The 27,758-nt window shown below is 42.9% G+C and overlaps 2 protein-coding genes across 9 annotated transcripts in view; one reads left to right on the top strand and one right to left on the bottom strand.

Annotated features, from left to right (window-relative positions):
* The window catches only part of Galm (galactose mutarotase), a 52,423-nt gene extending 48,111 nt beyond the window's left edge, over nucleotides 1–4,312 (top strand). The window contains exons 5-7 of the mRNA XM_028765135.1: nucleotides 648–789; nucleotides 2,218–2,392; nucleotides 3,143–4,312. Of these exons, the coding sequence (XP_028620968.1) occupies nucleotides 648–789; nucleotides 2,218–2,392; nucleotides 3,143–3,220 (395 nt within the window). The 3' untranslated portion in view covers nucleotides 3,221–4,312. The remainder of the gene's footprint in view (nucleotides 1–647; nucleotides 790–2,217; nucleotides 2,393–3,142) is intronic.
* A 15,660-nt stretch (nucleotides 4,313–19,972) lies between these two features.
* On the bottom strand, nucleotides 19,973–27,743 carry Srsf7 (serine and arginine rich splicing factor 7). 8 transcript variants are annotated; one of them, XM_028765140.1, is made up of 8 exons: nucleotides 27,474–27,743; nucleotides 26,009–26,189; nucleotides 25,494–25,670; nucleotides 24,542–24,616; nucleotides 24,179–24,289; nucleotides 22,860–22,913; nucleotides 22,322–22,357; nucleotides 19,973–21,526 (listed from the first exon to the last, which is right to left on the bottom strand). In XM_028765140.1, the coding sequence occupies exons 1-8, from the start codon at nucleotides 27,499–27,501 to the stop codon at nucleotides 21,472–21,474; spliced, it is 717 nt and encodes a 238-aa protein (XP_028620973.1). In that variant the 5' UTR covers nucleotides 27,502–27,743; the 3' UTR covers nucleotides 19,973–21,471. The 8 variants fall into 8 exon arrangements, with proteins under 8 accessions (XP_028620973.1, XP_028620974.1, XP_028620975.1 ...); XM_028765141.1 differs by having other exon boundaries at nucleotides 24,188–24,289; nucleotides 27,474–27,588; XM_028765142.1 differs by having other exon boundaries at nucleotides 24,212–24,289; nucleotides 27,474–27,588.
* Nucleotides 27,744–27,758: the final 15 nt, after the last annotated feature.

The following is a 27,758-nucleotide window of genomic DNA, read 5'->3' as shown; positions in this document are numbered from 1 at the left end:
GAGAGAGAGAGAGAGAGAGAGAGAGAGAGAGAGAGAGAGAGAGAGAGGGAAACTTAGCTACATGGAGTGCAACTGAGTTCATTTTTATACAGGTTCTGAAGACTTGAACTCAGGATCTTTCTGAACCATCTCCCCCAGTCAGAATTTTTGTCTGAGTACTTTTATGGGTTTTTCAGAGACAAGATCTCTATGTCTTTCTGTCTGTCTGTCTATCTTGTTTGTTTGTTTGTTTGTTTGTTTTGGTTGGAACAGAGGCTCTCTGCATAGCCCTGGATCAGGCTGGCCTTGAACTCACAGAGATCTGCCTGTCTCTGTCTCCTGAGTGCTGGAATTACCATGTAAACTGTCCCAAGTAGTTGTATGTCGTTCTTGTAGCTCAGCTTCTCTTGTGTGCTGTGGAAGCACTCTGCCTATAGAGTGACACTCCACCTCTTCTGTCCTTGCTATATTGTTTTAGGTACTGCATTTGGCAATCAATTGCTTATCCTGATCCAGGGAACCCTACACCTCCTCTCCTTGGGATCCAGGCTCCCATCTTTTCTACAAATTGAAAGGAAGGCTGAGAGACTAGAACCAGTGTGTCATTAGGACAGCGTATATAAAGGTCTTGGTAGTAACCACCTTTGTCTTCTCCAAACTCTTCCCAGGAGTCATTGCTCCAGTGGAAGGAACTGCCTTCGACCTGAGAAAGCCAGTGGAGCTCGGGAAGCACCTGCAGGGGCACCACATCCATGGATTCGACCATAACTTCTGTCTGAAGGAGTCGAAAGAAAAGAAGTTTTGTGCGAGGTTGGGAGCTTTGTTCTTATTGCCTCTGCATGGGAGAAGAAACCGCAGTTCTTATTTGAGGAACATTCCCTGTTGTGGTTTCAGTAGCACCTAATGGGAGCAGAGGTCAAATACCACACCCCATATCTTTGTAAAGTCCCCTGCCACAAGTGAATTCTGTAGAATCCTTAACCCCCAACCTCACATCCTCCCTGTCACCTGACCCAGCATCCTTTCTGGCTTTCCATCTCTGCCTACCCTCCGTCCTGCCTTCACTGAACTCCAGAGCCCTCAATACATTCCTTGTATGTACCTTTCCTCCTTGGAGCTCTGGGAACAGGGGCCTCTTAGGTTCCACCTGCTCAGGAAACCTTCCTCCTGGGTATCTATGGCTCATGGTCCTTTCCTCACCACCCCTAACCAAGGACCTCTTCCCACCTCCTCCCCATTGATTCAGATCCTGGGCCTCCTCCTCCTAAACAGTTTTCTCCAGCCTCTTGTTTGACAATGTATTTTGCTTTTAAAAATTTTTTTAAGTTATATAACTAGTGTGCATTAGAGAGAGGATGGGAGAGAGGAGGGGGAGGGATGGAGGAAGGAAGGAGGAGAGATAGAGAGAGAGACAGAGACAGAGACAGACAGACAGACATTCAGACAGACACAATATGTTTTAGAAATTTATTCTCAGGCTTGTATTAACAGCCATCTTACCAGACCAACAACATACTTTGTTTGAATGATTTCTTATGTGATTTGCCTAGTAGCATAAAACTCTATGCATAGGCCTTTATATCCCTTTGATAAGAAGTACAGACCCAGGCTAGGCAGTTAGTTGCCACAGGCCTTTAATCCTAGCACTCAGGAGTCAGAGCCAGGTGTATATCTGAATTTGTGGCCAGCCTGGTCTACAGAGTGAATTTTAGAACAGTCAGGGCTACACAGAGAAACCCTGTCTTCAAAAACCAAAACCATTAATCACAATGTTTTCAGAACCAAATGTGGGGGCAGGACACAGGCCTTTAATCCTAGGACTCCAGAGGGACAGGCAAGGTAGAGGTCTAAATTTCAGTGCAGCCTGGGCCATACCCTTGGAACATATATCTCAATGGCAGTGGCAGACTGCTCACAAACAACTACAGGGCCCTGGGTTCCATGCCGAGCATCCCAAGAGAAGAATCTCAGGACCCTTAAATTGCCTCTCTCCAGCCTGGCTGTTCCTCCCTGATTCCCATAACTGGCTGTGGTCAGTTTGTGTTACTATTCCCCAGTGAGGCCAAGGTCATGTGACAAGTTGTTTCTGAGGGTCCTCAAAGCCAACAGCTCATGCCTTCCCTGTGAAGCTTTCCAGAATTTTTGTCCTGTTCTTATCTCCTGCATCCTTCTTGCCCTTGTTCCCAAAGCTGTTTCCTGGCCTCTTCCCGACTCAGACTGGCTTGTCTTTACCCACAGGGTGCATCATGCTACGAGTGGGAGGATCCTGGAAGTGCACACCACCCAACCTGGTGTCCAGTTTTACACAGGAAACTTCTTGGATGGTACTCTGAAGGGCAAGAGTGGAGCGGTCTATCCCAAGCACTCTGGTTTCTGCCTCGAGACCCAGAACTGGCCTGATGCAGTCAATCAGGTAAAGACACAAGCTCGCTTGTCAGAGTGGCGTTGATCCACGGCAGGTAGCAACACTCAAGTCAGGCTGCACGGTTAACATCCATGTTTGTGCTTTTCGATGAATACAGCCACAGAAACCCCCAGCTAAATAGCTGTGGTTACAGGCACACATTTTGTACCGTCATCTTTCTCCAGGGTCTTCCCTATCAATCCTCATTCATTTTCTTTGCACTTTCTTGCGGAGTGGGGGCTGGGCAGAGACAAGCCATGGAGATCAGAGGACAGCTTGCAAGGGTTAGTTCTCTTCCTCCATGTGGGTTCCAGTGATGAGACTCCGGTCGTCAGCCTTGGCCTCGGGACCAGTGATGAGACTCCGGTCGTCAGCCTTGGCCTCGGGACAGTCTCACCAGCCCACAAGCACTCTGCTGAGAGGCCCCTCAAATCTTCCCTTTTGTGCTCTCATTTCCTCTCTAGTTAGTACTTAGAGCATCCCTCCTCGAAGTGTCAGTCATGGGAAGAAGCCTGTGGCTCACTCCAGAGTGGAAGTCCAGGCATCGCTTCCCATAGCAAGTCTCGCTTTGATAAAGTAGTCTTGGTGCTGTGGGAGATTTTCGTTCTCACACTGCAGATCTGTGATACACTGTCCTCACATGGGCATGGTCCACAGACCCTGTTCCAGACACTAGTACAGAGGCAGGGGCACACCCCATATGGCTGTTTGTATGGCCATGATGGCTGGTAAGGTCTAACTGCTGATCTCCCTTGGCAGCCCCAGTTCCCTCCGGTTCTGCTGAAGCCTGGAGAGGAGTACAACCATACCACCTGGTTCAAGTTCTCTGTCGCTTAAAGAAGATGGACAGTGGGACCTGGTTCAGGGCCAGGTTGGTCCCTACTCACCTGCTTCCGCTTAGACGTAATCCTGCGAGTTGTCATATAGATGGCAGCTGGCGTAACAGTCAGCTTGGATACTGATGCCCTTTCCCAACATTTGGCTACAGCCATGTCTAATGACCAGCTCTGTTCTCTTCTGCCAGTGCCATCACCTAAAGTCTTTCCCTGATGGAGAAATGGTCCTCTGGACTCCCCTGATTTCATAGGCTCCGTCTCTCTATCCTGGCTCTATCTGGCTTCCCCTGCTTTCATAGATTCTGTTTCTCCATCATGGCTCCATCTTGTCTATTTTCTTCAAGCCTTCCTTTCTTTGACAGAACTCTGTTTTCCCGCCTCCTCTTTTACCTCAGACTACCCTCCAGAAGTTTTAACCAGGACTTGAGTTCAAGCTGTGAGAATTCAAGTCCCCCTCTGTGCCCCTACCTCAGTCTGCCTAAACATTCCTAGGGTCACTGAAGGACAAGCAGGGTTTTGGACCCTGCTCGTCAAAGCCTTTCTTCTCAGACTTACCATAGGAGCTACTACAGAGATGGCCGGGCAGTGAAGAGCAGACACTGCTCTTGCAGAGGACCTGAACCCACCCATCAGGCGCTGGGGAGCAAGCACTCTCTTCTAGCCTCCGGAAGTACCACACTCATGCACATCCACAACAGTTAGAAATAAATCTTAAGTAAGAAAAAAATCACTTTAGAAGCACTGGAGTGAGTTGAGCTATCTTTTCAGACATGATGTGATTTAAATTGTAAGATCCAAATACCCAGAATAATTTCAATTTTCCTGCCTTTGAGGCTAACTAGGAGCTTGGCTAAGGTGTATTAAGATGCACAGGCATAGAAGGCAGGAGCCTCACACCAACAGTGCCGAGAGCATTCGACTTTGCACTAGAAGTAGATGCTCCCTTGAGATGACACGGGCGGAGGGTTCTCACGTCCTCAAAGATTACCTCATCGCTGATGTGCCTAGGCTGGGATTTTGAAAAAAAAAAAAAAGTTTCTGTTATTATCTGCTACAGTCAGTTCAAATAAAACCAAAATTTTCATCTTCAGAAGACTGTTGTTCACTCTGTGTGTGTGTGTGTGTGTGTGTGTGTGTGTGTGTGTGTGTGTGTGTGTGTGTATTGTAGCACTCATGTGTGCCCGTGTGGAGGTGAGATGATGATTTCGGACATCTCCCACTCCACTTCTTTCCCTTGAGTCAGTGCCTTTCCTGAGTCTGGGGCTCAGCTTTTTTCCAGCTGGGCTGGCTGCCAGGAAGCCTCCTCTATCTCTACCACTTCCCCTAAGCACCAAGTTACAGGAATGCATGACTATGCTCAGACTTTTTATGTGGGTGCTAGGAATCTGAACTTGGTAGTCACGCGTGCAAAGCAAACACATTTACTCTCTGAGCCGTGTGGGGACTTTTGTCTTCTCACCTGTGAGACAAAGGGACAGGAAGATGAATACATGTCTACAGGGTAGGACCTAAAGCTGAGATATAAATCTAGTTCTTTTTCTTCTGGCCCAGGGCCCTCCCATGCTGCTGGAGCACAAGGCAAGGGTGAACAGCAAATGCTCAAGTGACCAAACCCCTAAGCAACAAAAGCAGGAGCCTGGAGCTGTGGCCTGTTCCTCTTCCTCTCCACATTTGAGCAGATGTGCTAGGCCTAGCACATCTGCTCAGAGTTAACAGTCTGTCCTTTGATCACACCCTTCTTGGACACTCTGTATAAACCCTTACTGTTCCCATTGTGAGGGAGCTGTTTCCTCCAAGAGGGAGGACAGAGGCTCCTAAGAATCAGAAAGTTCCTCAAAGCTGTAAGATTTGCAAGGTCCCTCCTCCAGATTAGAGAAGTCAGGGTTCTCTAGAGTAACACGACTTACAAAGTATATTTTTTAGAATGACATATAGGCAGTAGTCCTTACATCCCTATATATTTGATAAGGATATATCCTTTGATAAGAAGCCCAGGCCTATTGGCACTATACTCAAGAAAAAAGAAAAGTTCTATTTTTTTTTTTTGAGAGGGAAAAATTACAATTCATGTCTTAGTTGCTTTTCAGTTGTGTGACCAAAGCACCATGGCCAAAACAGACTTAAGTTTATTGAGGGTTCACAGTTTCACGGTGAGTCCATGACCAACGGATCATCCTGGAGAGCGTGGTGCTGGAGCAGTAGCTGAGAGCTTACATACTTATCCACAAGTAGGAGACATATGGTGAGAGGCAGAGCTGAGAATGACATGGGCTTTTGAAACCTCAAAGTCCACCCCAGACTTCCAATCGGGTCATGAATCCTAATCCTTCCCAAACGGTTCCACCAACTGAAGACCAAGTGCTCAAATGCATGAACCTGTGGGCCATCCTGTTAAAGCCACCACAATTTGTAATATATAGTACTGGTAAATAGAGAGTTTCTGCCCAATTACCACTGGTACAAACATGTTAATACTACTTTATTGGAGGGAAACTTGATAGAATCTATCATTATTGCCAAACTCTTGAGCTAGGGCTGGATGTCTCACACCTTTTATCTCAACACACTGGAAACAGAGGTGAGCAGATCTCTGTGTTTGAGGCCAGCCTTGTCTGTATAGTGAGTTCTAGGACAGGCCAAGCTATATAGAGGGGACCCTGTCTCAAAAATAAAAAATAAATAAATAATGAATAATGATAATAATAATAAACCCACCCAGTTGTCAGAACATGGCCCAGGAATGGAGTCATGTGAGAAGAATTCTTTTTTTTTTTTTTTTTTTAGTTTTTTCGAGACAGGGTTTCTCTGTGTAGCCCTGGCTGTCCTGGAACTCACTCTGTAGACCAGGCTGGCCTCGAACTCAGAAATCCGCCTGCCTCTGCTTCCCAAGTGCTGGGATTAAAGGCGTGTGCCACCACCGCCCGACTGTGAGAAGAATTCTTTTTTTTTTTTTAAAGATTTATTTATTTATTATATATGAATACATTGTAGCTGTCTTCAGACACACCAGAAGAGGGCATCAGATCTCATTACAGATGGTTGTGAGCCACCACGTGGTTGCTGGGATTTGAACTCAGGACCTCTGGAAGTGCAGTCAGTGCTCTTAACCACTGAGCCATCTCTCCAGCCCGTGAGAAGAATTCTTAATACTTGTGAGAACATCCAAGGAAACAAGACAAGAGTCTTGTGAGCTCAGTTTCTTCAAAACACAGACTTGTTCTTAGAATGTGTTTTCTTGCTCCTGCCAGGAGTGGCAGATAGGAGTGAGTTTACTTCAGATTACTCATTATTGCTTGCAGGTGTTATTCAATTAAATGTTTATATTCCCCCATGGAAAAATATGTTTTTGCCACATGTGACTTGTCCTTGTGATTGTATACAGCTTGAACTCAAGAACTTTACCCATGTGACCGTCCTTCACTCTCAGAGTATAAGTTGTCTGAGACTCTGACTAAAGTTGGCTATTGCACTGGACTTTAGTCTCCTTGGTTTATGAGCTCTGTTCCCCCAGGTCGCCTCACTTCTAGAGCAGTAAAGCAAAGTGGTTAAGAGACCTAAGTTTGGTTCCCCACATGTATGTCAGGACCATGTATGTCCAGGGGATCTCCCACCTTCTTCTGGCTTCTTTAGGCACCCAAATACATGTGACATATATTCACAGAGAGACACAGATACACATAAATAAAGATAAACTGAAAAAAAATAAAATACTAGAGCAAGCATGTAAAGGCAGATAACAATGCTTATCAAAATATAACTGGTAATAACGAAGAATTTAAGCTACTCAATAAATGCCATCAACACGGGAAAATGTGGTCAGCTGAGATCCTCATGAATATCAGAGACTGAAGCCATTGCCAAGGCAACTGGGCATAAGAGAGGCAGCGTTTGACGCAAGTTCACCAGGCCAGATAAAACTTCACAGGAGTTAAGAGAGAGATTAATTCAGCAGGGACGTCGGGACTGGAATGGGCTTTACTAGCTTTGCTGGGACCCTCGATGGGACGCGATCTGTAAGACACAGGAGGCTTGCTGAGACCCTCGATGGGACTCGATCTGTAAGACACAGGAGGCTTGCTGGGACCCTCAATGGGACGCGACCTGTAAGACACAGGAGGCTTGGTGACTCTGAATGACGTGCAGTAGCATGTAAGTCAGACTCATACCTTGCTAGAGCATTCACAAGGAAATGAAAAGAAAAAAGTAAATAAAAATAAAAGCAAGCAAACAACGGGACCTGTCTGGAACACCTGAAAGCAAAATGTGGTAAAATTTATGTTGAGCTAGTGAAAAAAAAAAAAAAAAACCTGACAAAGCTAAATTCAGTAAGAGCCTCTGAAGATGTTAAAGTCTGAAAACAGTTTGTGAAAGAGAGATAGTACAGATGAAAAAGGCAGTTTATCCCAGGGATGGACGCTATCCATCCACAGTAACCTGTGCACGTTTTTTCTCCCGCAAGAGAGTGTAGCAAAAATAGAAATGATTCACTAAAGCCAAGCAAGGTATGTCTCAACAGGCAGGTATGCCTGACAGAGGGGCAGCAGACCTGGCCACAGCACTAGCTAAGAGCCTGTCAGTCCTGGGGAGCCACTTCAGGCAGCAAGCTGAGGTGGCAGCTGGAGCCGGCCTCCCCTTGAGCCTATCAGAGGTGCTAAGACAGCCCGTGAGAGTTTCCAGGACCAGACAGCTCAGCTCATGGAGGATAACTGGAGAGTGTGGAGCCTCCCGTCTACATGACTGCTCCCCACATTCACCTTTTGGGGAAAAAATAGTGCCTGTGGGAATTCTTTTCATGAAGTATCGGCCATGACTAACACTTTTGTTTTCCAAGACAGAGCTTCTTCATGTAGCCCTGGCTGTCCCAGAACTCAACTCTGTAGACTAGGCTGGCCTTGAATGCTCTGCCTCCCAGTGCTGGGATTAAAGGCATGCACCATAGTCCAGCACTAACACTGTTTAAAGTGTTGTTTTAGCTGCTTACCTCTGAGACCAGTCAGTCCTTGTTTGGATTAACCAACAGTAGACTTGTAGAACTCTAGCGGACCCTTTGTAAGATCTCCTCTGTTAACCTTTCAAGAATTTTCCAGATTTAGGAAAGCACCTGAAGGGCATGTAAGCATGTAAGACGAGGCAAGACTGTGTAACCCTTGGGAATCTATTGGTGACATGCAACAAGGTGGGCACGAAGTCTTACAACAGCCTGGGCTTGAGAATGGTAAACAGGGCTAAAGATGTTCCCAGCAGCCCAAAATGAAATAAAAAACCAGTGCCAAGGGTGCCTTACCTCCCTACCAGTTGTTGGCCAGAACTCACAAAACAATACAGACTATTGCTTCTGATGTTCTGACCCTGTAGTACTTTGCCACACATGGAAGAAAAGCCTAGCTGAGACTGAGTGGGAAACCTCCCTTCCCTCACAGTTGGCTAGGTTTTAAGAGTGCCAGAATGTTGCCAGGCAGTGGTGGCACACACCTTTGATCCTAGCACTTGGGAGGCAGAGGCAGGTGGATTTCTGAGTTCAAGGCCAGCCTGGTCTACAGAGTGAGTGCCAGGACAGCCAGGGCTACACAGAGAAACCTTGTCTCGAAAAATCGAAACAAAACAAAAAAAGAGTGCCAGAATGCAGTAGGTAGGCTACTGATGAAAAACTGTCCCCAGGGGTCCTACTGTAGCTCCTTATGTTATAGTGTCAACATACCAGGCAAACATGTGCCCGCTAATACAGCATGATTGTTAGGGCACAATTATTTATGATTGGATCTGAGGCCCACCCCACTGGCAGGAACTCAAGTCTGGTGATGTAAGTCCAAAGCCTGTAGCTATGCAGGTCATAGACTCTTCTGGGGAAGCTACTGCTATTGTTTTTGCTAAACAGATGTGATGTACTCATGAAGTTGCCTCTACATATTTATTTATGCCTATAGATTATTGCTGCTGCTGGCCTTGGTCAGTGAGGTTCTTTGTCTGGGATAAGGCCAATGGTGGCAGTTACTACAACCACCTGTCTGTTCCAAGTTCTAAGGAAGGATTGTGGAATGTTTATACATCAGTCATTTCTTATCAGTTCCTCCACATTTCAGAAAGAGAGGCAAAAAGGATGTGAGGAAGGGACACTGAGGCACAACACGGAGCTCATCAACAGTCCCTTGTAAATGAGAAGAGAGCGGATGAGATCCCACTCCTCTAACAATACAGAAAAAGTAGGGGTGGGCTTGGTGCAGCACGCCCTTAATCCAAGCATTCTGGAGGCAGAAGGTGGTGGACCTCTGAGTTCATGGCCAGCCTGGTCTACAGAGCAAGTTCCTGGACAGCCAAGGCTATGCAGAGAAACCGTCTTGAAAAACAAAAACAAAAATAAAACAAAAAAAAATGAGAGAGAGAATAGTACAGTTGCTGGGGGAGGGAGGTGGATATAATCCATTTTTTTTTGTAATATATTTGCCCATAAATGCCCATGATCTTAAAGGTAACCCTTCACCCATCCTCCTCTAAGTAAGTGATTAAATTATCTGGTTCGCCAAGTTACTTAAATGTAATAATTCCTTTGGTCTGGCGCTGGTCCCAAATCTGGGGTCAACAGAAGCTTGTTCACAGCTTCCCAGGAAAAGTTAATATGATACGTGCAATTTTCCAGGGCCTGTTTTGCTTCATGCTATAAAACAGCAGGTGACATAGTGCTTATGTGAACGTGTGATCTCAGCAACATGAGAGGATTGTGAGTTGGAGGCTAGCCTGGTTTACAGTAATACACCCTTGTCTATTAGGTAGGTAGGTAGATAGATAGATAGGTAGATAGATAGATAGATAGATAGATAGATAGATAGATAGATAGATAGGCAGGTGAATAGATAGATGAATAGATAAATAAATATGATAAGATCCAACAGATGTTGTTTATGGAGTTTATCTTTCGATCCTCAAACAAAAATAAATTGAAAGTAAATAGATAGGAAAACAATACTCCTAAGAGTTCAAGCAGCTATCTGTTAGGATCTAGGTAAAATGTTAGGCCTAGGTAACAGTTACCTGGCTAGCCTGCCAAGAAAGGAAACTTTCTCATATGTTTCTGCTGTTACTAGGAAACTTTTGTTCGTTTGTTTTTCGAGACAGGGTTTCTCTGTATAGCTCTGGCTGTCCTGGAACTCACTCTGTAGACCAGGCTGGCCTCGAACTCAGAAATCCGCTTGCCTCTGCCTCCCAAGTGCTGGGATTAAAGGTGTGTGCCACCACCACCCGGCACTAGGAAACTTTCTAATGCCAAGATTGACTACATATTTTGTTATGTTCTGTGGCCTTGGAAACCAATTATGATAGAAGTCAGTTGAACTGTTTCATATAGTTACCCACAGTAAGCTTGGACCCCAACATAAGAGAGACACCTGCACCAAATATAAAAAAGTATTTGGAATAAGATTTCCATTTTGAGTAGTGGTCTTGTAAAGTTTTAAGTTCCCAAGGCCTCCCTGGGAACTTACATCTTATTTGGCAAAAAGAGACATATACATGGGTAACTGACATCCTGGTTGGCAAGTTAAGACACAAATGTAAGACAAGGCAAGTCCCCTGGAATACTCCAACAATGGGAGCAGGATAAGCATACAACAAAGACGTGTTCCTAAGAAAACCTATCCCTAAATCATGATTGGTGAAATAACTTAGCAGAGATGTTTGTAGATCTTGGGCTCAAAAACCCTGTAGGAGTGGTGGCGCACGCCTTTAATCCCAGCACTTGGGAGGCAGAGGCAGGCGGATTTCTGAGTTCGAGGGCAGCCTGGTCTACAGAGTGAGTTCCACGACAGCCAGGGCTATAAAGAGAAACCCTGTCTCAAAAAACCAAACCAAACCAAACCAAAAAAACAAAACAAAACAAAAAAACAAAACTAACAACCCTGTAGGATCTAAACTCAATGTCATGGCTCCATTCCCAAATCCAGACTATGGCCCTGGTCAAGCAGTCCTGGGGTGTATGCTCAATAAACTATTCCTGTCTGACTGAGATCGGTGTTTGTGTGGTTTGTAAGGTGAATCCTGGATCCTAATGCTATTTAAATAGCTAACCAAATAGTGAAATAAAAATACTGGCTATGCTACAGCATACCTGTAATATCATCACTCAGGTTTTCAGAGGCCAGAAGATCATTTTGAGTCTAGCCTGGAATACACAGAGAATTCCAGGCTAGCATGTCTTAAATAAAAGCCAAGTGGATCCAGGCAGGTAATGGTGACACATACCTTTACTCCCAGCACTCAGGAGGCAGAGGCAGGTAGATCCATGAGTTTGAGGCCAGACTGGTCTACAGGGTAAGTTGCAGGACAGCCGGGGCTACACAGAGAAACCCTATCTTAAAGATAAAGAAGGCAGGTTAAGAAGGGAATTATTACTAGAGACAGAGGTGGTTCATAATAATAAAAGGACCAGGCCACGGAGATAGTTCAGTGGGTAAGGCACTGGCCTATTAAGTGTGAGGACTGAGTTTGAATCTCCAGAATTCCCAGAAAGCCAGGTGCAGTAGAATGCTCCTGGAACCCCAGTACAGAACCCCCAGAAACTTGTGGGTCAGCTAGCTTAGGGTATGCAGCAGCAAAGACTGCCTCAGACAAGATTGTAGAAGAGGACCTCCTCATGAAACTGTCCTCTGTCCCATGTGTTTACACACACACACACACACACACACACACACACACACACACACACAACCAATTATAAATCTATGTATGTACCCAACAACAAAGCCTTCAGATGCTTAAAAGCAATAATTATGGCTAGAGGCATATGTTCTCTTAGTACTTATTGGGTCTAACTTAACAGTTCTCCTGTGAAATACTGCTTCAAAGTTCCTGAAGAGATTTTTCATTTTTTTCCTCCGGTTTATATCTTTTAGCACAGTGACCTCTACTGGTACAAGTATCGATTAAAACACAGTTTCTGCTGCTTTGTAAAACATGCATTTGGCTAGAGTAACCCAGAGGACATCTAAAACCTGCCCCATAGCCACATGAGAGCTTCATTCTGTGCAACCAGGTTCCAGTTAGGGAATAGAGGCCCAAAGCAGTGGTTTTCAATCAAGGTGTGTTAGGATCACCAAGATGCTTTTACACTACTAACATGACTAATCCATTTGTGTAGAATGTTTTTTAAGGTCCCTAAACGATCCTATTACAAATAGTGATGAGATCAATTGCCCTAGCAGCTTTCTTAGTGTCTCACTATGGTCATCAATATTTCATGTGCCAAGTACACAGATGTGTTTATTCTCTCTCTAATCCACAAGCTCTGCCTTTATTAATAAGTCTCAGAGACTAGTTTTCCAGACCAGAAGCATTACCTTGGTGTCTTAGTCATGGTTACTATTGCTGTGATTAAAAAAAAAAAGAAAGAAAAGTGACCAAACGCAACTTGGAGAGGAAAAGGTCTATTTGGCTTACAATTCACCACTGTTCATCTTTGAAGTCAGGGTCGGAACTCAAGCAGGGCAGAAACCTGGAGGCAGGACCTGATGCAGAGGCCATGGAGGGGTGCTGCTTGCTGGCTTGCTCTCCATGGTTTACTCAGGTGCTTTCTTATAGAACCAAGGACCACCAACCCAGGGATGGCACCACCCACACCTAGAATAGGGTAAGCACCTTCCACTTCAGTCTCTCATTAAGAAATGCCCTATAGGCTTGCCTGCAGCCAGATCTTAAAGAGGCATTTCTCAACTGAGGCGCCCTCCTCAGTTATGATCATAGCTTATATTGAGTTAACATAAAAGCAGCCAGTAGTGCATCTGGTAAACTGGCCTTGGCAAATCCATCAATAATCTTAGCACTCAACATCTTCCCAGGAATTTGTTTCAAAATCTGTAAAGTTTTAGACAAATGTCTAAACCAGGGGTTGACAAATACTTTGTTAACTCAAAATGAGTAAGCATTTTAGGCTTTTTAATGATCCATCTCTGCAACTTCAACACAAAGTCATGGGAAGACATGAAATGCTTTCATGTGATTGTAATGTTTATAAAAAGTTACAAATGAGATAGATCATGGGTATATTTCAGTAAAGCTTTAAAGATCTTATACTGTGAATTTAACTTAATTTATATGATCAAATTTTGGGACTTTTCATTGCTCAACACTTCAAAGCATTAAACCTTCTACAGAAGAGAAGCAGACCAAAATTGGCTTAAAGGTAAGTTGTAGCTGGTTGTAACCCAAGTTGTCCAAGGGAAAGACCTTTTTTTCACTCTTTACTCCGCGTGTGGGTTCAAACACCATGGAGCACTTGTGGAGAACAGGAGACACACGGAAGGGACTGGTTCTCTCTTTCCACTTGGATCCTTAGGGATTGAACTCCGGTCACCTAGTGTGGCAGCACGTGCCTTTACCTGCTGAGCCTTCTCACCAGCTGGGAAAAACCTTGGTTTTACTGACACCAATTGTACTAGTTCCTTTCTTCCACGCTGTAATTGTATTAGTTTCTCTCTTCCACGATGTAACAAAATACCTGACAAAGCAACATAAAGGAGGAAGGACTAACCTTGGTTTAGTTTGAGAGTTCATGTCCTGGGGAAGGCCATGGTGACTGGTCACCTGCCCACAGACAGGAAACAGAGATAAATACTGGTTAACTTTTCCTTTGTATTCAGCCTAGGCTCCCAACCCAAAGAATGGTTGTTCATTCTGTGTGAATCTTCTCACCTCAAACCCATCCTAGAAATTCCCTCAGATATACTATGTCTGTCACCTATGGGGTCCTGGGATCAAACTTGGCTTGTCAATCCTCTGTGCAAGCGTCTCTACCCAAGGAGCCATCTTGCTGGCCTTCTTTTATTATCTAGTGGGAGGGCTCATTAACATAAGCCATGATTAAAATCATTGGCCACTGGTGATCAACACAATCTTCTGTTCCTCTTCCCTTCCAGGACTGTGGAGAGTGGCAAGAAAGTCCCAACCTTGTAGCTATTTAGTCCCCTTTCTGGTGACCAGCATCTAATCTGATGCTTATCTAGGGGTCCCCAGTCAGGTCAGTCTGTCAGCATTAAAAGCAAACAAACATCATTTTGGAGAATTCAAGGAGTTTGAAAAGGTTTTAGATTTGTGCCAGGATACAGAAGAAAACTGTATTTCAGATGACAGTGATCTAAACATTAGACATTATCTTAGTTGGAAAAGAAGCAGTGTTGATAGTTCTTTCTACACAGGATGAGGTAACTGCCCATTTACCTTTCCTCAGCTGTATAGTTTTATTCCTGAAGATTGACTGAAACAGTCTCACCATGTAGCCCTGGCTGGTGGGATTCACTATGTAGATCCAACTGGTTTTGAACTCAAGAGATCTGCCTGACTCTGCCTCCTAGGTGCTGGGATATGCAGAATTTGTCTTTAATGTCTTGAAACCTTATTGTTGTCCAGGATAGATTTCCTTGAATAGGACCCAATCCAGACACTTTCAAACCTTTGTAATTGTGAAGCACAACCAATGAGCCTCCAGTATACTATAGGAGGCAGCTGACATTCCTGAAGTGAGAGCTCTTAGGCCAGGCTCTCACTTTGTAGACCTTCTATACATACATCTGCACAGCAGCTTCGCAGACCTTTTCTGAGCAGTACTTTCAAAACCAGAATTCAGTGTTAGCACAGATGAGAATCCTTTGTGTGTGTTTTTGTCTGCATGTATATATGTGTACTTTGTGCATACAATGTCCAGAGACCATGAGATCCCCTAGAGTTACAGATAGTTTAGAGCCAAAATACAGGTGCTAACAGTTGAATCTGGGCTCTCTGAAAGAGCAACCAGGGACCTCAACCACTGAGGCATTGTGATGGCTATTCCTTGTTGTCAACTTGACTACAATCTAGAAATGGAGGGCACACCAATGATCAAGATTTTGAGGCTGGAGGACACAGATATCTAACCTGGACCTTGACATGGTGATCTTGAGGAATGCTGGCCATGAAAAGCTTAGGCCCAGAAAGGTAGTACATGACTTTAATCCCAGGAGACTGAGATCTCTGGGTTCAAGATCAGTCTAGGACAAAGCAAATCCCAGATCCAGGCATGGTGGTACACCCCTTTAATCTGGGTCACACCTTCTGCTGGAAGCCTACATAGGGACATTGAAAGAAGGAAAACTCACTCAACTGCTTGTACTTACTTGCCAGCACATCTGTTGGAACCTACTTTTTTTGTTTGTTTTTCGAGACAGGGTTTCTCTGTGTAGCCCTGGCTGTCCTGGAACTCGCTCTGTAGACCAGGCTGGCCTCGAACTCAGAAATCCACCTGCCTCTGCCTCCCAAGTGCTGGGATTAAAAGCGTGCGCCACCACTGCCCGGCAGGAACCTACTTGTTTAGGATTCCAGCTTAAACAACTAGCCTCATGGGACTGAGCAACTACTAGATTTTTGGACTTCCAATTCACAGCTGACCACTGTTGGGTTAGTTGGACTACAGATTGTTAAGTCATCATAGTAAATTCCCTTAATATATATAGAGACATTCCATAAGTTCTGTGACTCTAGAGAACCGTAACTAATAATATAGCCATCTCTCCAGGCCCCCAGATGAGAAGAATCCTGTGCTTAGAGCTACAAAATAGAGCCCAAGGAAACAGTCACTTTCATAGGAAGCACCTAAAACAAAATATAAGCTTTTAGTTGATATACTGATTAACTTTCAATTTCATATGCTTAGCTTATAAAATTAGAATTCAAGTAATTAAACTTATGTATTCACCCATTAACATTTTCACTCAGGTACCTAAGTGTTAAATCAGTGTTTAGGCAATGAAATAAAATATAGGCAGAATAGTACCTGGTATCACAATGTGTCTTGTGACTTATATGCAGACCAATGAACAGGTAATACTGTTATGTAAATTAGAATCCCACTGGTAAAACTCAGGTGTATTCAAACTAAGGAAATTAAAGCACTTTGAACACATAGAAAATTTTCCAGAAAGGGTTAGTGTATTTACCGTAAGTTTAAAAGGAAGGAGTATAAAAAGTTATGGGGAGAAATCTGACCCAAGTATGTTAATTGTATGGAGATGTTCTAAGCCTATTATTTTTGTATAACTAAAATGTTGTGATTCAGAAGAAATGTGATATCAGTTCTCAACACAAGATTTGTAAAAATCCTAAGTTTGAAAGCCCACCAAATAGACAAATATGGAAACTCAGGAATGCCTACACATTGCCACCAGGGGAAATTAACACTCACCAAAAATAAAAATGTACACATATTCTTTGAAACTTAGGAAATATTCTGGATACATATGCTTACCCAAGCTAAGATGAGTAACTATATTCACTTAAATGTAATAATTAGAAATTACTCAAGTCCATCAGTAGGGAACTATATTTCTATAGTCTTCTATAACTACTAGATTTCTAGAACTTCTCTCCTCAAAAACCCTCCAAGTATGGTGCTGAAGGCCTTTAATCCCAGCACAGTAGCTGAGGGAGACAGATCTCTGAACCTGAGGCCAGCTAGGATCTACAGTTTCAAAACAGCCAGGGCTAAATAGAGAAACTCTCAAAAAAAAAAAAAAAAAAAAAACCCAAAAAACAATAGGCCACAGCTAGGCTGGGTAGTGCACACCTTTCATCCCAACAAAGGTAGGTGGATCAATGCAAGTTCAAGGCCACCCTGGTCTACATATCAAATTTCAGGCCAGTGAGGGCTATGCTGTGAGACCCTTGTCTCAAAAACAAAGTGCTGGAGGGACGGCTTAGCAGTGAAGAGTAGTTGCCTTCATTTCCATTTCAGTTCCCAGCCTCCACAATGTTAACTACAACCATCCATAACTACAGTTCCCCAATACCCTCTTTTGACCTCTCTTTGGGCACTAGGCACACGCGGTACACATATACACGTACAAACAAAACACTCATATATATTAAAAATAAATAGATAAATAAAAGGCCTAAGCCACTTAATAGATCTTTCACCAAAGGAAATGTTGAACACAGATGCTCCACAGCCCATGCTGGTCACAGAAAGAGCTCTAACACCATTAAACACTAAAGACCACTATACACTTACTGGCCAAAATCCAGAATACTGACACTCAAAAGGATTCGGAGCAACAGCACCTATGGTAGTTTGCTGCTAGGAACTGAGAAGGTTCATGGCAGTTTCTTACAAACATTGAGAGCTCTAGAGGATCTAGTAGGGGAGCATGGCTACTTGTATTCCCTTGACTGAAAAACTGTCCTCTACTGGACAAGTCATCCTTTTTGATAGAGCACACAGCTTTGAAAGAGACGTAACACTGTGTGATGAGGGGGAAAAAGGATACCCATATTTAGCCAGATGAGATCAGCCATATTAGTGTTGAAGATCAATTTATCACATTCAAAGGTAAACAATCATGCTCCTTGTTTTTATCCAAAGGGGTTAAACGTCTACACCAAACCACTTTAATGGTAGAGTAGCTTTATTCTTAAGTACCTTAACTAGGAAGTAACTAAAACATCCTCCAGCAGGCAAATGAACTAGAATATATATTATTATTCAGCACTAAATAAATGAGTTATCAAGACAGACAGACAGACAGACAGACAGACAGACACACACACACACACACACACACACACACACACACACGCAACAGGGAGGTTAAAGGTGAAAATGCTTAATGCTAGGTTACAAGAAGAAAATAATAGAGCTGAGATTTGGTGCATCTGCACGAGAAGGTGGCAGCAGCAGATCACTTGAGCCCAGCCTGCAACTTAAAAGGTTCAAAACCACAAGAATGTTCCTTATCTTCTACCAGATGAATAAATCAGAATAAAGCACTAATTTCTAAACCCAGGAAGATGGAGATATCAATTTTGTTGCTGAGACCCATCTCCTTCAATACTTTCACTACAGTAAATTGACCAAGTATAAAAACCTATTTTGCTGAGTTTATGCCTAATTCAAGTCTATTCCAGTCAAAGCAGTAACTTTCTCCAAGTGTTTAACCTTCCTTTCTTCATTTTAAAATTAAAAGCTCTAGCCAGGCCTGGTGGTGCACACCGTTAATACCAGCAGCACTCAGGAGGCAGAGGCAGATGGATCTGTATTCTGGTCTACAGAGTAAATTCTAGGACAGTCAGTGCTACATGGAGAATGCATGTCTTAGAAGAAAAAAATAAAAAACAACAAAACAAAAACCCTTAAAACTCAGAAGTCAGGCAGGAATGGTGGCAGGTGCTTGTAATTCCAACACTCAGGATGTTCAAGGTCAGCCTGTTACAACTTAAGTTTTGAAAACAGGCAGGGCAACTGTTTAAAAAAAAGTAAAATTGGAAAAGCAGCGAGAGGATTTGATCATGCAGTACTCATGTAAGAAACTACTAATTAGCAAGAGTTCCAAGTCAGCCTGGGTTACACAATGAGGCTCTAAATCATGTGGTAGCATACACCTTTAATCCTAATACCCATAAGGCACAGGCAGGTGGATCTGAGTTCTAAGTCAGCCTGCAACACAGTGAGATCTCAATCCCTCTCTCCCAGACCTAAGCCAGGAATGGTTATAGGCCTACATAATCCAACATTGTGAAGCAGGACTGCCACTAATTCAAGGCCCACCAGGGATATATTTTAATTCACTGTCTCAAAATAACTACAAATTTCAGAGCAGCCCAAAGTGATATCCTACCTTTAAAAAAGCTCTGTACTTTTATACTAAATACTATTTTATACTAAAATACTATCCTACTTATTAGCCATCTTTGGGTTTATCCATCTTCACTCTTCAAATACTCCACAGCAAGTCTAGTATTTAACTTTTGCTTCCTTTTCCTAGTAAATATAAACTCTACTTATCCCATATCATTTTCCTTTATGCCAACTGCCAATTTGATACTTTCTGGGCCTTATCAACTTGCATAATCTCAAAGGGGCTGGAAAGACAACTGAGAGGACCCAGGTTGGGTTCCTACTATTAGGTGGCTCACAATCACCTGTAACATGTTCCAGGGAATCCAATGTTCTCTGAGCACCTGCACTACTTATGTAATGCATATACCTTAAAAAAGAAAGCTAATCAATAGTTGTTCAAAGCCTGATGGGAGCTTTATGTTTCCCTCATTCTATACCACCCAAGGATAAAAAGGTAGGGTTTGTTGTTTTAAGAGTCCCAGTCTCAGACTGAGCCAGGGGGTGGTGGCCTTTAATCCCAGCACTAGGGAGGCAAGCCAATCTGAGCTCAAGGTCAACCTGTTCTAGAGTCCCAGGCATACATAAACTCTGGCGGGGCTGGAGGTGGGTGTGGGTGGAATAAAGAGTCTCAGGCTGTAGCCCAGGTTAGACTCCATCTCAAGATCCTCCTGCCTCAGCCTCCAGAATGCCAATGCATGTCTCATATGCATGGTCTCAAACTTATGTAGCCAAGAATGACCTCAGGTTCCTAATCTTCATGGCTCCATTCCTCAAAGGCTAAAATTATAATACAGACATACATTCAAAACAGGGCCTGGGCTGTTTTAGCGTTAAGAAAAAAAATCTTAGCAAAATACCAGCACTTTTCCTGTCTCTCTAGTAGTGGTTGTCACAACTATTTAAAAGGTGTACTAAACCGACTGGAATTGATGGGTACAAACAGGTGGATACTGACTGACCTATACTACACAGCCCTAGCTCTTGTAAATAAACTGTTTACTGAGATGTTTTACTCCATCTCATCCCTTTAAGTGATATGTCTAGAATGCTACTAGTTAATCTTAAAAAGCTGCACGAGTTGATTTTTGGCTCAGATATCATACTTCCAAAGACTGAATATCAGGATTATTTGTTCAATCTTTGCAGATTTATTGTTGAACAAACTTAATTTGTATCGAATACATAACAATTAAAGCTAGTCAAGTGCAACAGATAAGTCTGCCGGATTACACATAACTTCATACCAACCACTTATTCAACCAGTCAAATTCTAAAAACAGAATCCAAATGACTTTCAACATACTAGTGACCACTCAGCCAAATAAATTGGGGCAGACCAGTATTCATTCAAGTTGCAGTACTATCAGACAACTTTGTTGAAAAAGCCTAAAACAGACAAGGACAGACTCCTGTGCTATTGTTTTTACACCAAGGCTAAGAAATATAGTAGTAAAAAGCTTGTCAAAAAAAAAAAAAACTCAAAAAAGACCATTACTGCCCTATTATGCATAATATATTTAAAGTCTGAATAAAAACCTACTGGCTACACCATTCTAAGGTCTATCAGACACTACCAAAGGAGGAAAAACCCAAAACAAAAACATAACAAACCTTAGCTACATGAAATGTTAATATGTAAGGTTTACAAAACTACTGTCTTATTAACATTTTTGCTTGACATCTCTTTATACCAGCTTGGCAAAATAGAACAATGTCAGTAACTGCAAAATCTAGCTCATATATTAACAGGTTTTTGCACAGGATAAGGCAATCCATTCAAAAGAACAGAGTAGTGGAGTATTGGGGCTGGATAATTTTGCAAAGCTGGTTTACAAGGTTTTGTTCCAAATTCAGACAATTCCTCAAACATGCACTTTTTTTGGTATTAAATTGGCTGTTTGAAAGGAAAAAAAAAAGTACATTGAGCAGAATCATCCCAACTTAGTAGTCTAAAAAACTATGCCACTACTAAAATCTCAGCCTTTAGAACTCAGTTTCTACTTCTTGACATTTGTTTCAGTAACTCTGCTTATTTCCTGTTGTGCACCCATTTGTAGGCTAATCAGTGGTCCCTCTAAGTTTAACAATTTGAGATTGTTAACACCAATTCTCAGTTAATTTAGAGATCTGCCATGATGCACTCATGCTATAAAAAGGACTCAAAGATCATCTTACCCAAAGGTACAAGAGTAAAATGAAAATTTCAAAGTCCTTTCAGATCCTGGCCAGTGGTATGTATAGAACAGTTAATGATGTTTAACCAACACCATTAAACCTTGAACACAGGCCCATATAAATATGATCGATAACAATTTTCTTGATTATTACCTTGTCTGATGTTTACCCAATTGAAAAGTATTAATATTGAACACAAATCAAAACATCTAGTTAGAAACATTTTATTTAAACGTGTCAAATAAAAACCCACATTTTCAGACCATAAGATGTTAATACATTCAACAAAAACAATATTTACTGCTGTGAATTTTACAGAGTAATATAACCCAGATTCATTTTGATTAGATGGTTGATGATCCTTCCTAGGTTACACTTTACAGACATAACAAATCCCTTATAATAATGTAAACAAAATAACTTTTCCCTAATGGGTGAACTTGAGAACTTCAGTCCATTCTTTCTGGACTTGCACTTCTGTGTGGACTTCCTGACGGGGAACGACTAAAAAGAAAAACATTAAGTTTGGAACCAATTAGTGTAATGAAGCTTCATCTTCAATATTTCAATACCTTCAAAGGGATCAAATTCCTTCTGCCAAAAACCTAATACACAAATATATATATATATCTCCCTGTTTGACCTTGCTTGGTATTTTTTCTTAAAGATTCTTATGTGTGTGGGCTATGTGCACATGAATGCAAGTGCCTGGAGAGGCCAAAGATATCAGACCTCCACCTGACATAGGTGTAAGGTTCTACTTGTTCTGTAAAAAATAGTATGTGCTCTTAATAAACCATTGGGCCATCTCTCCAGCCCCAGAATTAGGCTTTTAAAAACTATTCTGGTAAAAACTAAGGTTATATTAAAAAGGACAATTAAAGTTGGCGACTCATTAAGAGGCATTAGACAGGAATAATATAGTTGCAATGTTTCAATTTTCAACTATTTTTAAATTTTATCCACATTTCCTGTTCACTTATTTTTTATACAGGAGAGAGAGAGAGAGACAGGGAGGGAGGGAGGGAGGGAGGGAGGGAGGGAGAGAGGGAGGGGAGAGGAGAAATGTTCCTTAAGCATGACATTGCTACAGACACTCAAGACTAAAACACTTTACATTTTCCTAACACTTATGGTTATTTCTAATTAAAATTTTGATACAAAATTAAAAATCATTTAAAAATATACCCAATCTATACAGCACCAATTTTTCAAAGAGTTCAAAGACTAGAGTAGGCAGTTGAAGTTCTCCAAGAGGCCACATTTTGACAAGATTTGGCAACAAAACATTTAGCTTACCTTCTTTTAGGAGATGGAGATCTGGATTTTGATCGGCTGTTGAAACATGAGAAATTCTAGTAAGAAAAAGCCATCTTTTCTTTTTAATCCTACTACAAAACCAACCCCCAATTACTTTACAATTAAAATGTCATATTACAGCTAAAATTTCAGTGCCAGTCTCATTTCCTTTAAAAAGCCAATTTTAAAGGGCTTATATTTCCATGAAAGAGTGAACTGCTATATAATTATAGTTCATCTTTTACATTATTCTATAAAGCACATTTCTCTATGCACCTACAACTTTTATTTAGGGCCTCTTACCTCCAAAGTAAACTGTCACATAACATTAATTTCTCCATAAATTCAGCCAAGCAATAGGCCATGTATAAATAGGCTATGTATAAATGAAGTTCTCAATTGGGTTAACAAGGTATTGCTACTTTAACACTCAAAACTTTGGGCTAACACCCATTTCTCAGTAATTTAACACTTTGAACTCTTTGGATATTGGTGCTATATAATCTTAAGAGCACTAAATCAGATAGTCTGACCCTACCTGCTTCTTGGTCGTGAAATAGACCTGGACCTTGATCTCGACCTTGAGCGGGATCTTAAAAAGGAAAGAGGAGACAATTACACAAGAATGCCTTTATAACTGAGCACCTTCCCAGAGAGAGATAGGATAGAAGAGTAGAAACTCCTGCTGCACAAGTCTTGCCTTACATTGATCCAATGTAGCACAAATAATCCAATGGGGAGATGCCAAATACAGAGAGAACCACTATTTCAAATGCCTACTTCCATTATACACAATTTGGTCTACTCCTATGGAGGCTCAACAGTTATTTTCAAACACTAATAACCACAATTATCAAGTGGTTCCATCCAATTGCTGAATTGACTTTATTCTTGTTATCATAGTTGAAGGAAGGTCTTTAATTTGTCAAACCAAGTTAGGCTGGCCATATATCTTTTAAGGACTTCTTACAGTGGGAGTAAAGTTGACTTAAGTACACTGAATCCAAATATAAGGTTAACTCCTATTCAGGCCAGGCGAAGACGGTATACACCACACCTTTAATCCCAGGATTTTGGGGTGGAGGCAGGTGAATTAAGGCCAGCCTAGTTTAGAGCAAGAACAGCTAGGGGTACACAGAAAAACTGTTGCCTCATTAAACAACTAAAAAGAAAAAAGCTCATTCAGCTATTGTGATGGCATATACCTTTAATCTCAGGTTAAGAGGCAGGCAGATCCTATCTCCCTCCTAGTCTCAAATTTACTCATTCTAAAAATGTTTTAAAATTTACATTCACTTATTCAGAGTATATGTAGAGTAGGTAAACGTCACAAATCTCCAGAAGTCAGCAATTTATGGGAACTGGGTCTCTCTTCCTTTTACAATGGTTCCAAGTTCAAGCAGGTTATCAGGCTTGGTGACAAGCTCTGTCACCATTTTCTTCACTGAGCATCATGTCTGCTCAGATTATTCACTAAAATAACTTAGTTTTAAAAAAACTGTTCTGATGTGGGACATGTACCTCACTATGCTCCTCTTTTGTCCTCTAACACACTAGGTCCAAGTTATCCTCCTGGTTTCAATCTCAGTCTGTGCTAGGAGTACGGGTGTGCATACATATCTGGAAGCACCCCATTTGAATTAAGATACTTCACTGTGTCATTAAGACTTGACAATCTAGTCGGGATCCAGTGATGGTGCGCTTGCCTTCAATCCCAATGCTTAGGAGGCAGACGCAAGTGGATCTGAGTTCGAGGCCAGCTTGGTCTACAGCCAGGGCTACTCAGAGAAACCCTGTCTTGATAACTAAAGACACGACAATCCATCTACTAGTAAGCAGGAAAAATGTGCTACATACTGGAAATACCTCGATCCTATTATAGAACCAGACCTAGATCTTCTGAGTGAAGCTGATCTTGATCTACGAAGAGACACAGACCTTGATCGTCGAGGAGATGCTGATCTTGACCTAAAAAATTAAAAGAAGTTCTTAAGCCCATCTGTCTTTTTTCCCCCCACTTGTTAAAATTTGAATTTTACAAGTGGGGCAGTGGTGGCACACACCTTTAATCCCTGCACTTGGGAGGCAAAGGCAGGCGGATTTCTGAGTTCGAGGCCAGCCTGGTCTACAGAGTGAGTTCCAGGACAGCCAGGGCTACAGAGAAACCCTGTCTGGGAAAAACCAAAAAAAAGAAAAATTTTAATTTTATAAATTTCTCACCTCCTTCCACGGCTCCTGCTGCGTGATCGAGAATATCGCCTTCCCCTGGATCGGGAATGTGATCTAGATCGTGACCTATTTTTCAAGTTAGAAAAATACAAAATATTAGACGATAACTCAGTTTTAGTGTTTGTGTACCTCTGCTGAAATCAAATCTCAAAACTATTTAAAATTTAGTATTTCATTTGGAAAAACTCTGGGCCTATCAAGTTTTTTTTTTTTTACTAACCTAAAAAAAGATTTGTTAAAAGCTGAATTACAACTTAGAATTACAAAATATAAAAACACCATAATGTGTATTTAAAATAAACCTTGCAAGTTTGCAGGTCGACCCTCTTTGGCCCATGGTCTAGTAGTAGGTCTAGTAGATCTAGATGATCTAGAAGTATCTATAGCCGATCGCTGCATCTAGATGTTTTCTTCAATCTAACGACGATCAAACTGACAGCCAAAAGAGCCAGGTGAGGCTTGATTGACGCAAGAAGATTTTTCTAGTTGGGAATGTGGTCAATCTGGTGTTCCTCTTTCTAAAGCGGAGGGGGGCCCCAATTGTAAGCCAAATTTACTGTTACGGCGATCACCGACTCAAATTTTCTGCCCTTTAAAGAATAAGGTGAAGCTAGGTGTAGATGACTCGAGGGGATCTGGCCTCTTATGCTGATCACCTCAAGGTCTAGGAGGATCTTAATTGTCGGATTTGCAAGGCGCCTCAGCATGATATCATAAGGCTCGTGACATTCTGAATCAAGGCGACTGACTCAAACGAAGAAACCTGAAAGGTTTTGACCAGGTTGATTATTAATATAGTAACATTTTTAATTAAACAAAAATTGTAAAATACACCTGTACAATTAACATTCAAGTTTATAGAAAAACACTAGTTTCTGCCTTGCTAATAAAAGAATTACTTTGATTAACTAGAATACCAACCATTCTTTCATTAATTAAATACCTGCTTCTTCTTCGTCGGCTATAGCGATGACAGTCATAAGCATAATGTCCCTTTTCACCACACTCATAGCATCTATCATTAGGATCAAAGGGACGACGGGCAGGTGGCCTATCAAAACGAGATCTCCGAGGCATGCCTGTTGATAGTTCAACCCTCACTCGAGAACCACAAATCACTCTACAAAACATAAGAAGACGTTAATGTTAGAATACACATGTGACTTCTAAATTTTAACTCTATCAACTACTCATTCTCTCTACATGCTTTGTCTTTTTTACAAAACTCTGCCAATTCCACCATTAGTCCTAAATCTCAAAGCCATCAAGGACAGGCATTTGAGAGGCTGACGGGACAGCTTCAACTAGCACCTGAGCTATATCATGAGTTCCTAGCCAGCATAGGCTGGAGACACTATCAAAAAATAAGGTCCACCCCTGAGAGTCTATGATTAGCACCAAGATTACTATCTAGCCCTCGGGAATATTTTCAAGAAATTTGAAAAACAATCCACTTACTTTCCATCCAATCCTCGAACGGCATCCTCTGCATCTCTAGGGTCTTCAAATTCCACAAAGGCAAATCCTGGAGGATTTCTGGCAATCCATACAGTTCTTAAGGGCCCATAGTAACTGAATGCCCTTTCTAACTCTCCTTTGCCAGCACCAGTTCCCAGGTTACCAACATATACCTTGGTTTCTGTTTAAAAATGCAAACAGAACAAATGTTATTCAGTATGTATCTTAAGTTTAATTCATTCCTTTAAAACAAACCACTCGGGGCTGGAGAGATGGCTCAGCGGTTAAGAGCACAGACTGCTCTTCCAGAGGTCCTGAGTTCAAATCCCAGCAACCACATGGTGGCTCACAACCATCCATAAAGAGATGGATGCCCTCTTCTGGTGTGTCCGAAGACAGCTACAGTGTACTCACAATAAAATAAACACATCTTTAAAAATGAAATAAAATAAAAAAATAAAACAAACCACTCCCTTAAGAGCAGTACAACGTACTTTTTATCCATACATCGCTCAAATGACTCCCATGCCTCAGCCTTCCCGAGGCAGCCAGGACTAAAGGTGTGCGCCACCATGTCTGGCTCCTTTTATTTGGAGGTCTTCACCAAGTACTAAATTTTACAGCGTGCAATAGTGAAAGCCGGACTCGTAAGCAAGTCCTGGGGTCCTTATAGGACAGAAATCCTGGAATACCCCACAAGGGAGCCTGATAGATTAAAGGGGTGTGGGGTGGAGGTGGGCCCCGGCCCGGCCCCGCCCCCCAGTCTCCGTAGCCTGGGGCACGCCAGCGCGCGGGCTACAAGCCCGCAGCGAAGAGCAGGGCCGAATCAGTTCCTGTCTTCCACAGCAGGCGCAGGCTCACCCAAGTCCCCGCCCCAGAGCTAGAAGCCACGCTTGAAAGGGGAAAAGGGGAAAAAGAAAAAAGGAAAAAAAAAGGGAAAAAACAGTCGCTGCTTGCAACGGTTCCCTCACGCTACTACTCATTTCGACCAATTGTTGGACAACGCGCAGCTCGCAGCAGCCAGTTTCGTTCCGTCTCCAACCCAACCCGAATCTTAACGCCCAGATCTCTCCGCTCCAGTGGCGGGAAAGCGCTGAGGAAATGCGCCACCACGGTCGTCAATGTGCTCAAAATGGCAGCCGCGGCCGCCGAGGGCGGGGGGGGGGGGGAGTGGAGGCGGGCGGCAGCGAGGAGAATGGCAACGCCATCGCGGCGACCCCGCCAGGCTTCGGCCTGCCCAGGAGACCAAAATGCCACAGCGCCCAGGCCCTAAGCGGCACACATGCCCTCCACTCCTGCTCTCCCTCCTACTCCCCGCCCCCGCGGCCTCGGGCTTCGTACGGCGTGCGCCTAAGCCGCCATTACGCACGCGGAATAACCGTCTCTAACCGCCGCGCCGACCCTGCGGCCTCGCTCCGCTCAGTCGGCGAACAGCAGCGTCCTCCCCTGGGCCTAGGCCGCTTACCTCCTCCATACCGCCCGTAACGTGACATGATGGCCGGCCCGCGTACTCGGCTCTAGCTTGTAATGCTCACAGCGCGAGTAGCACGGAAGCGGCTACACAACCTCCTCTGCCAGCAATCCCGGCGGCACTACGAGGAAGGGGCCGGATTCGCGTTTATATACGCGGCGGGCGGGGATTTTTTTTTTGCGCATGCGTTGTGTCAACGTTCTGCGCGGCACAAAGGAGCTGGGCGGAAACAGCCTAGAGGCGGAGCGGAGGAAACTAAGAGACCGACTTTGGCCACGG

This window comes from Grammomys surdaster, unplaced genomic scaffold (assembly GCF_004785775.1).
Source record: "Grammomys surdaster isolate TR1022 unplaced genomic scaffold, NIH_TR_1.0 149, whole genome shotgun sequence".
Taxonomy (NCBI): domain Eukaryota; kingdom Metazoa; phylum Chordata; class Mammalia; order Rodentia; family Muridae; genus Grammomys; species Grammomys surdaster.
The sequence above is the reverse complement of the archived record's forward strand: the minus strand, read 5'-3'. Positions and strand labels throughout refer to the sequence as shown.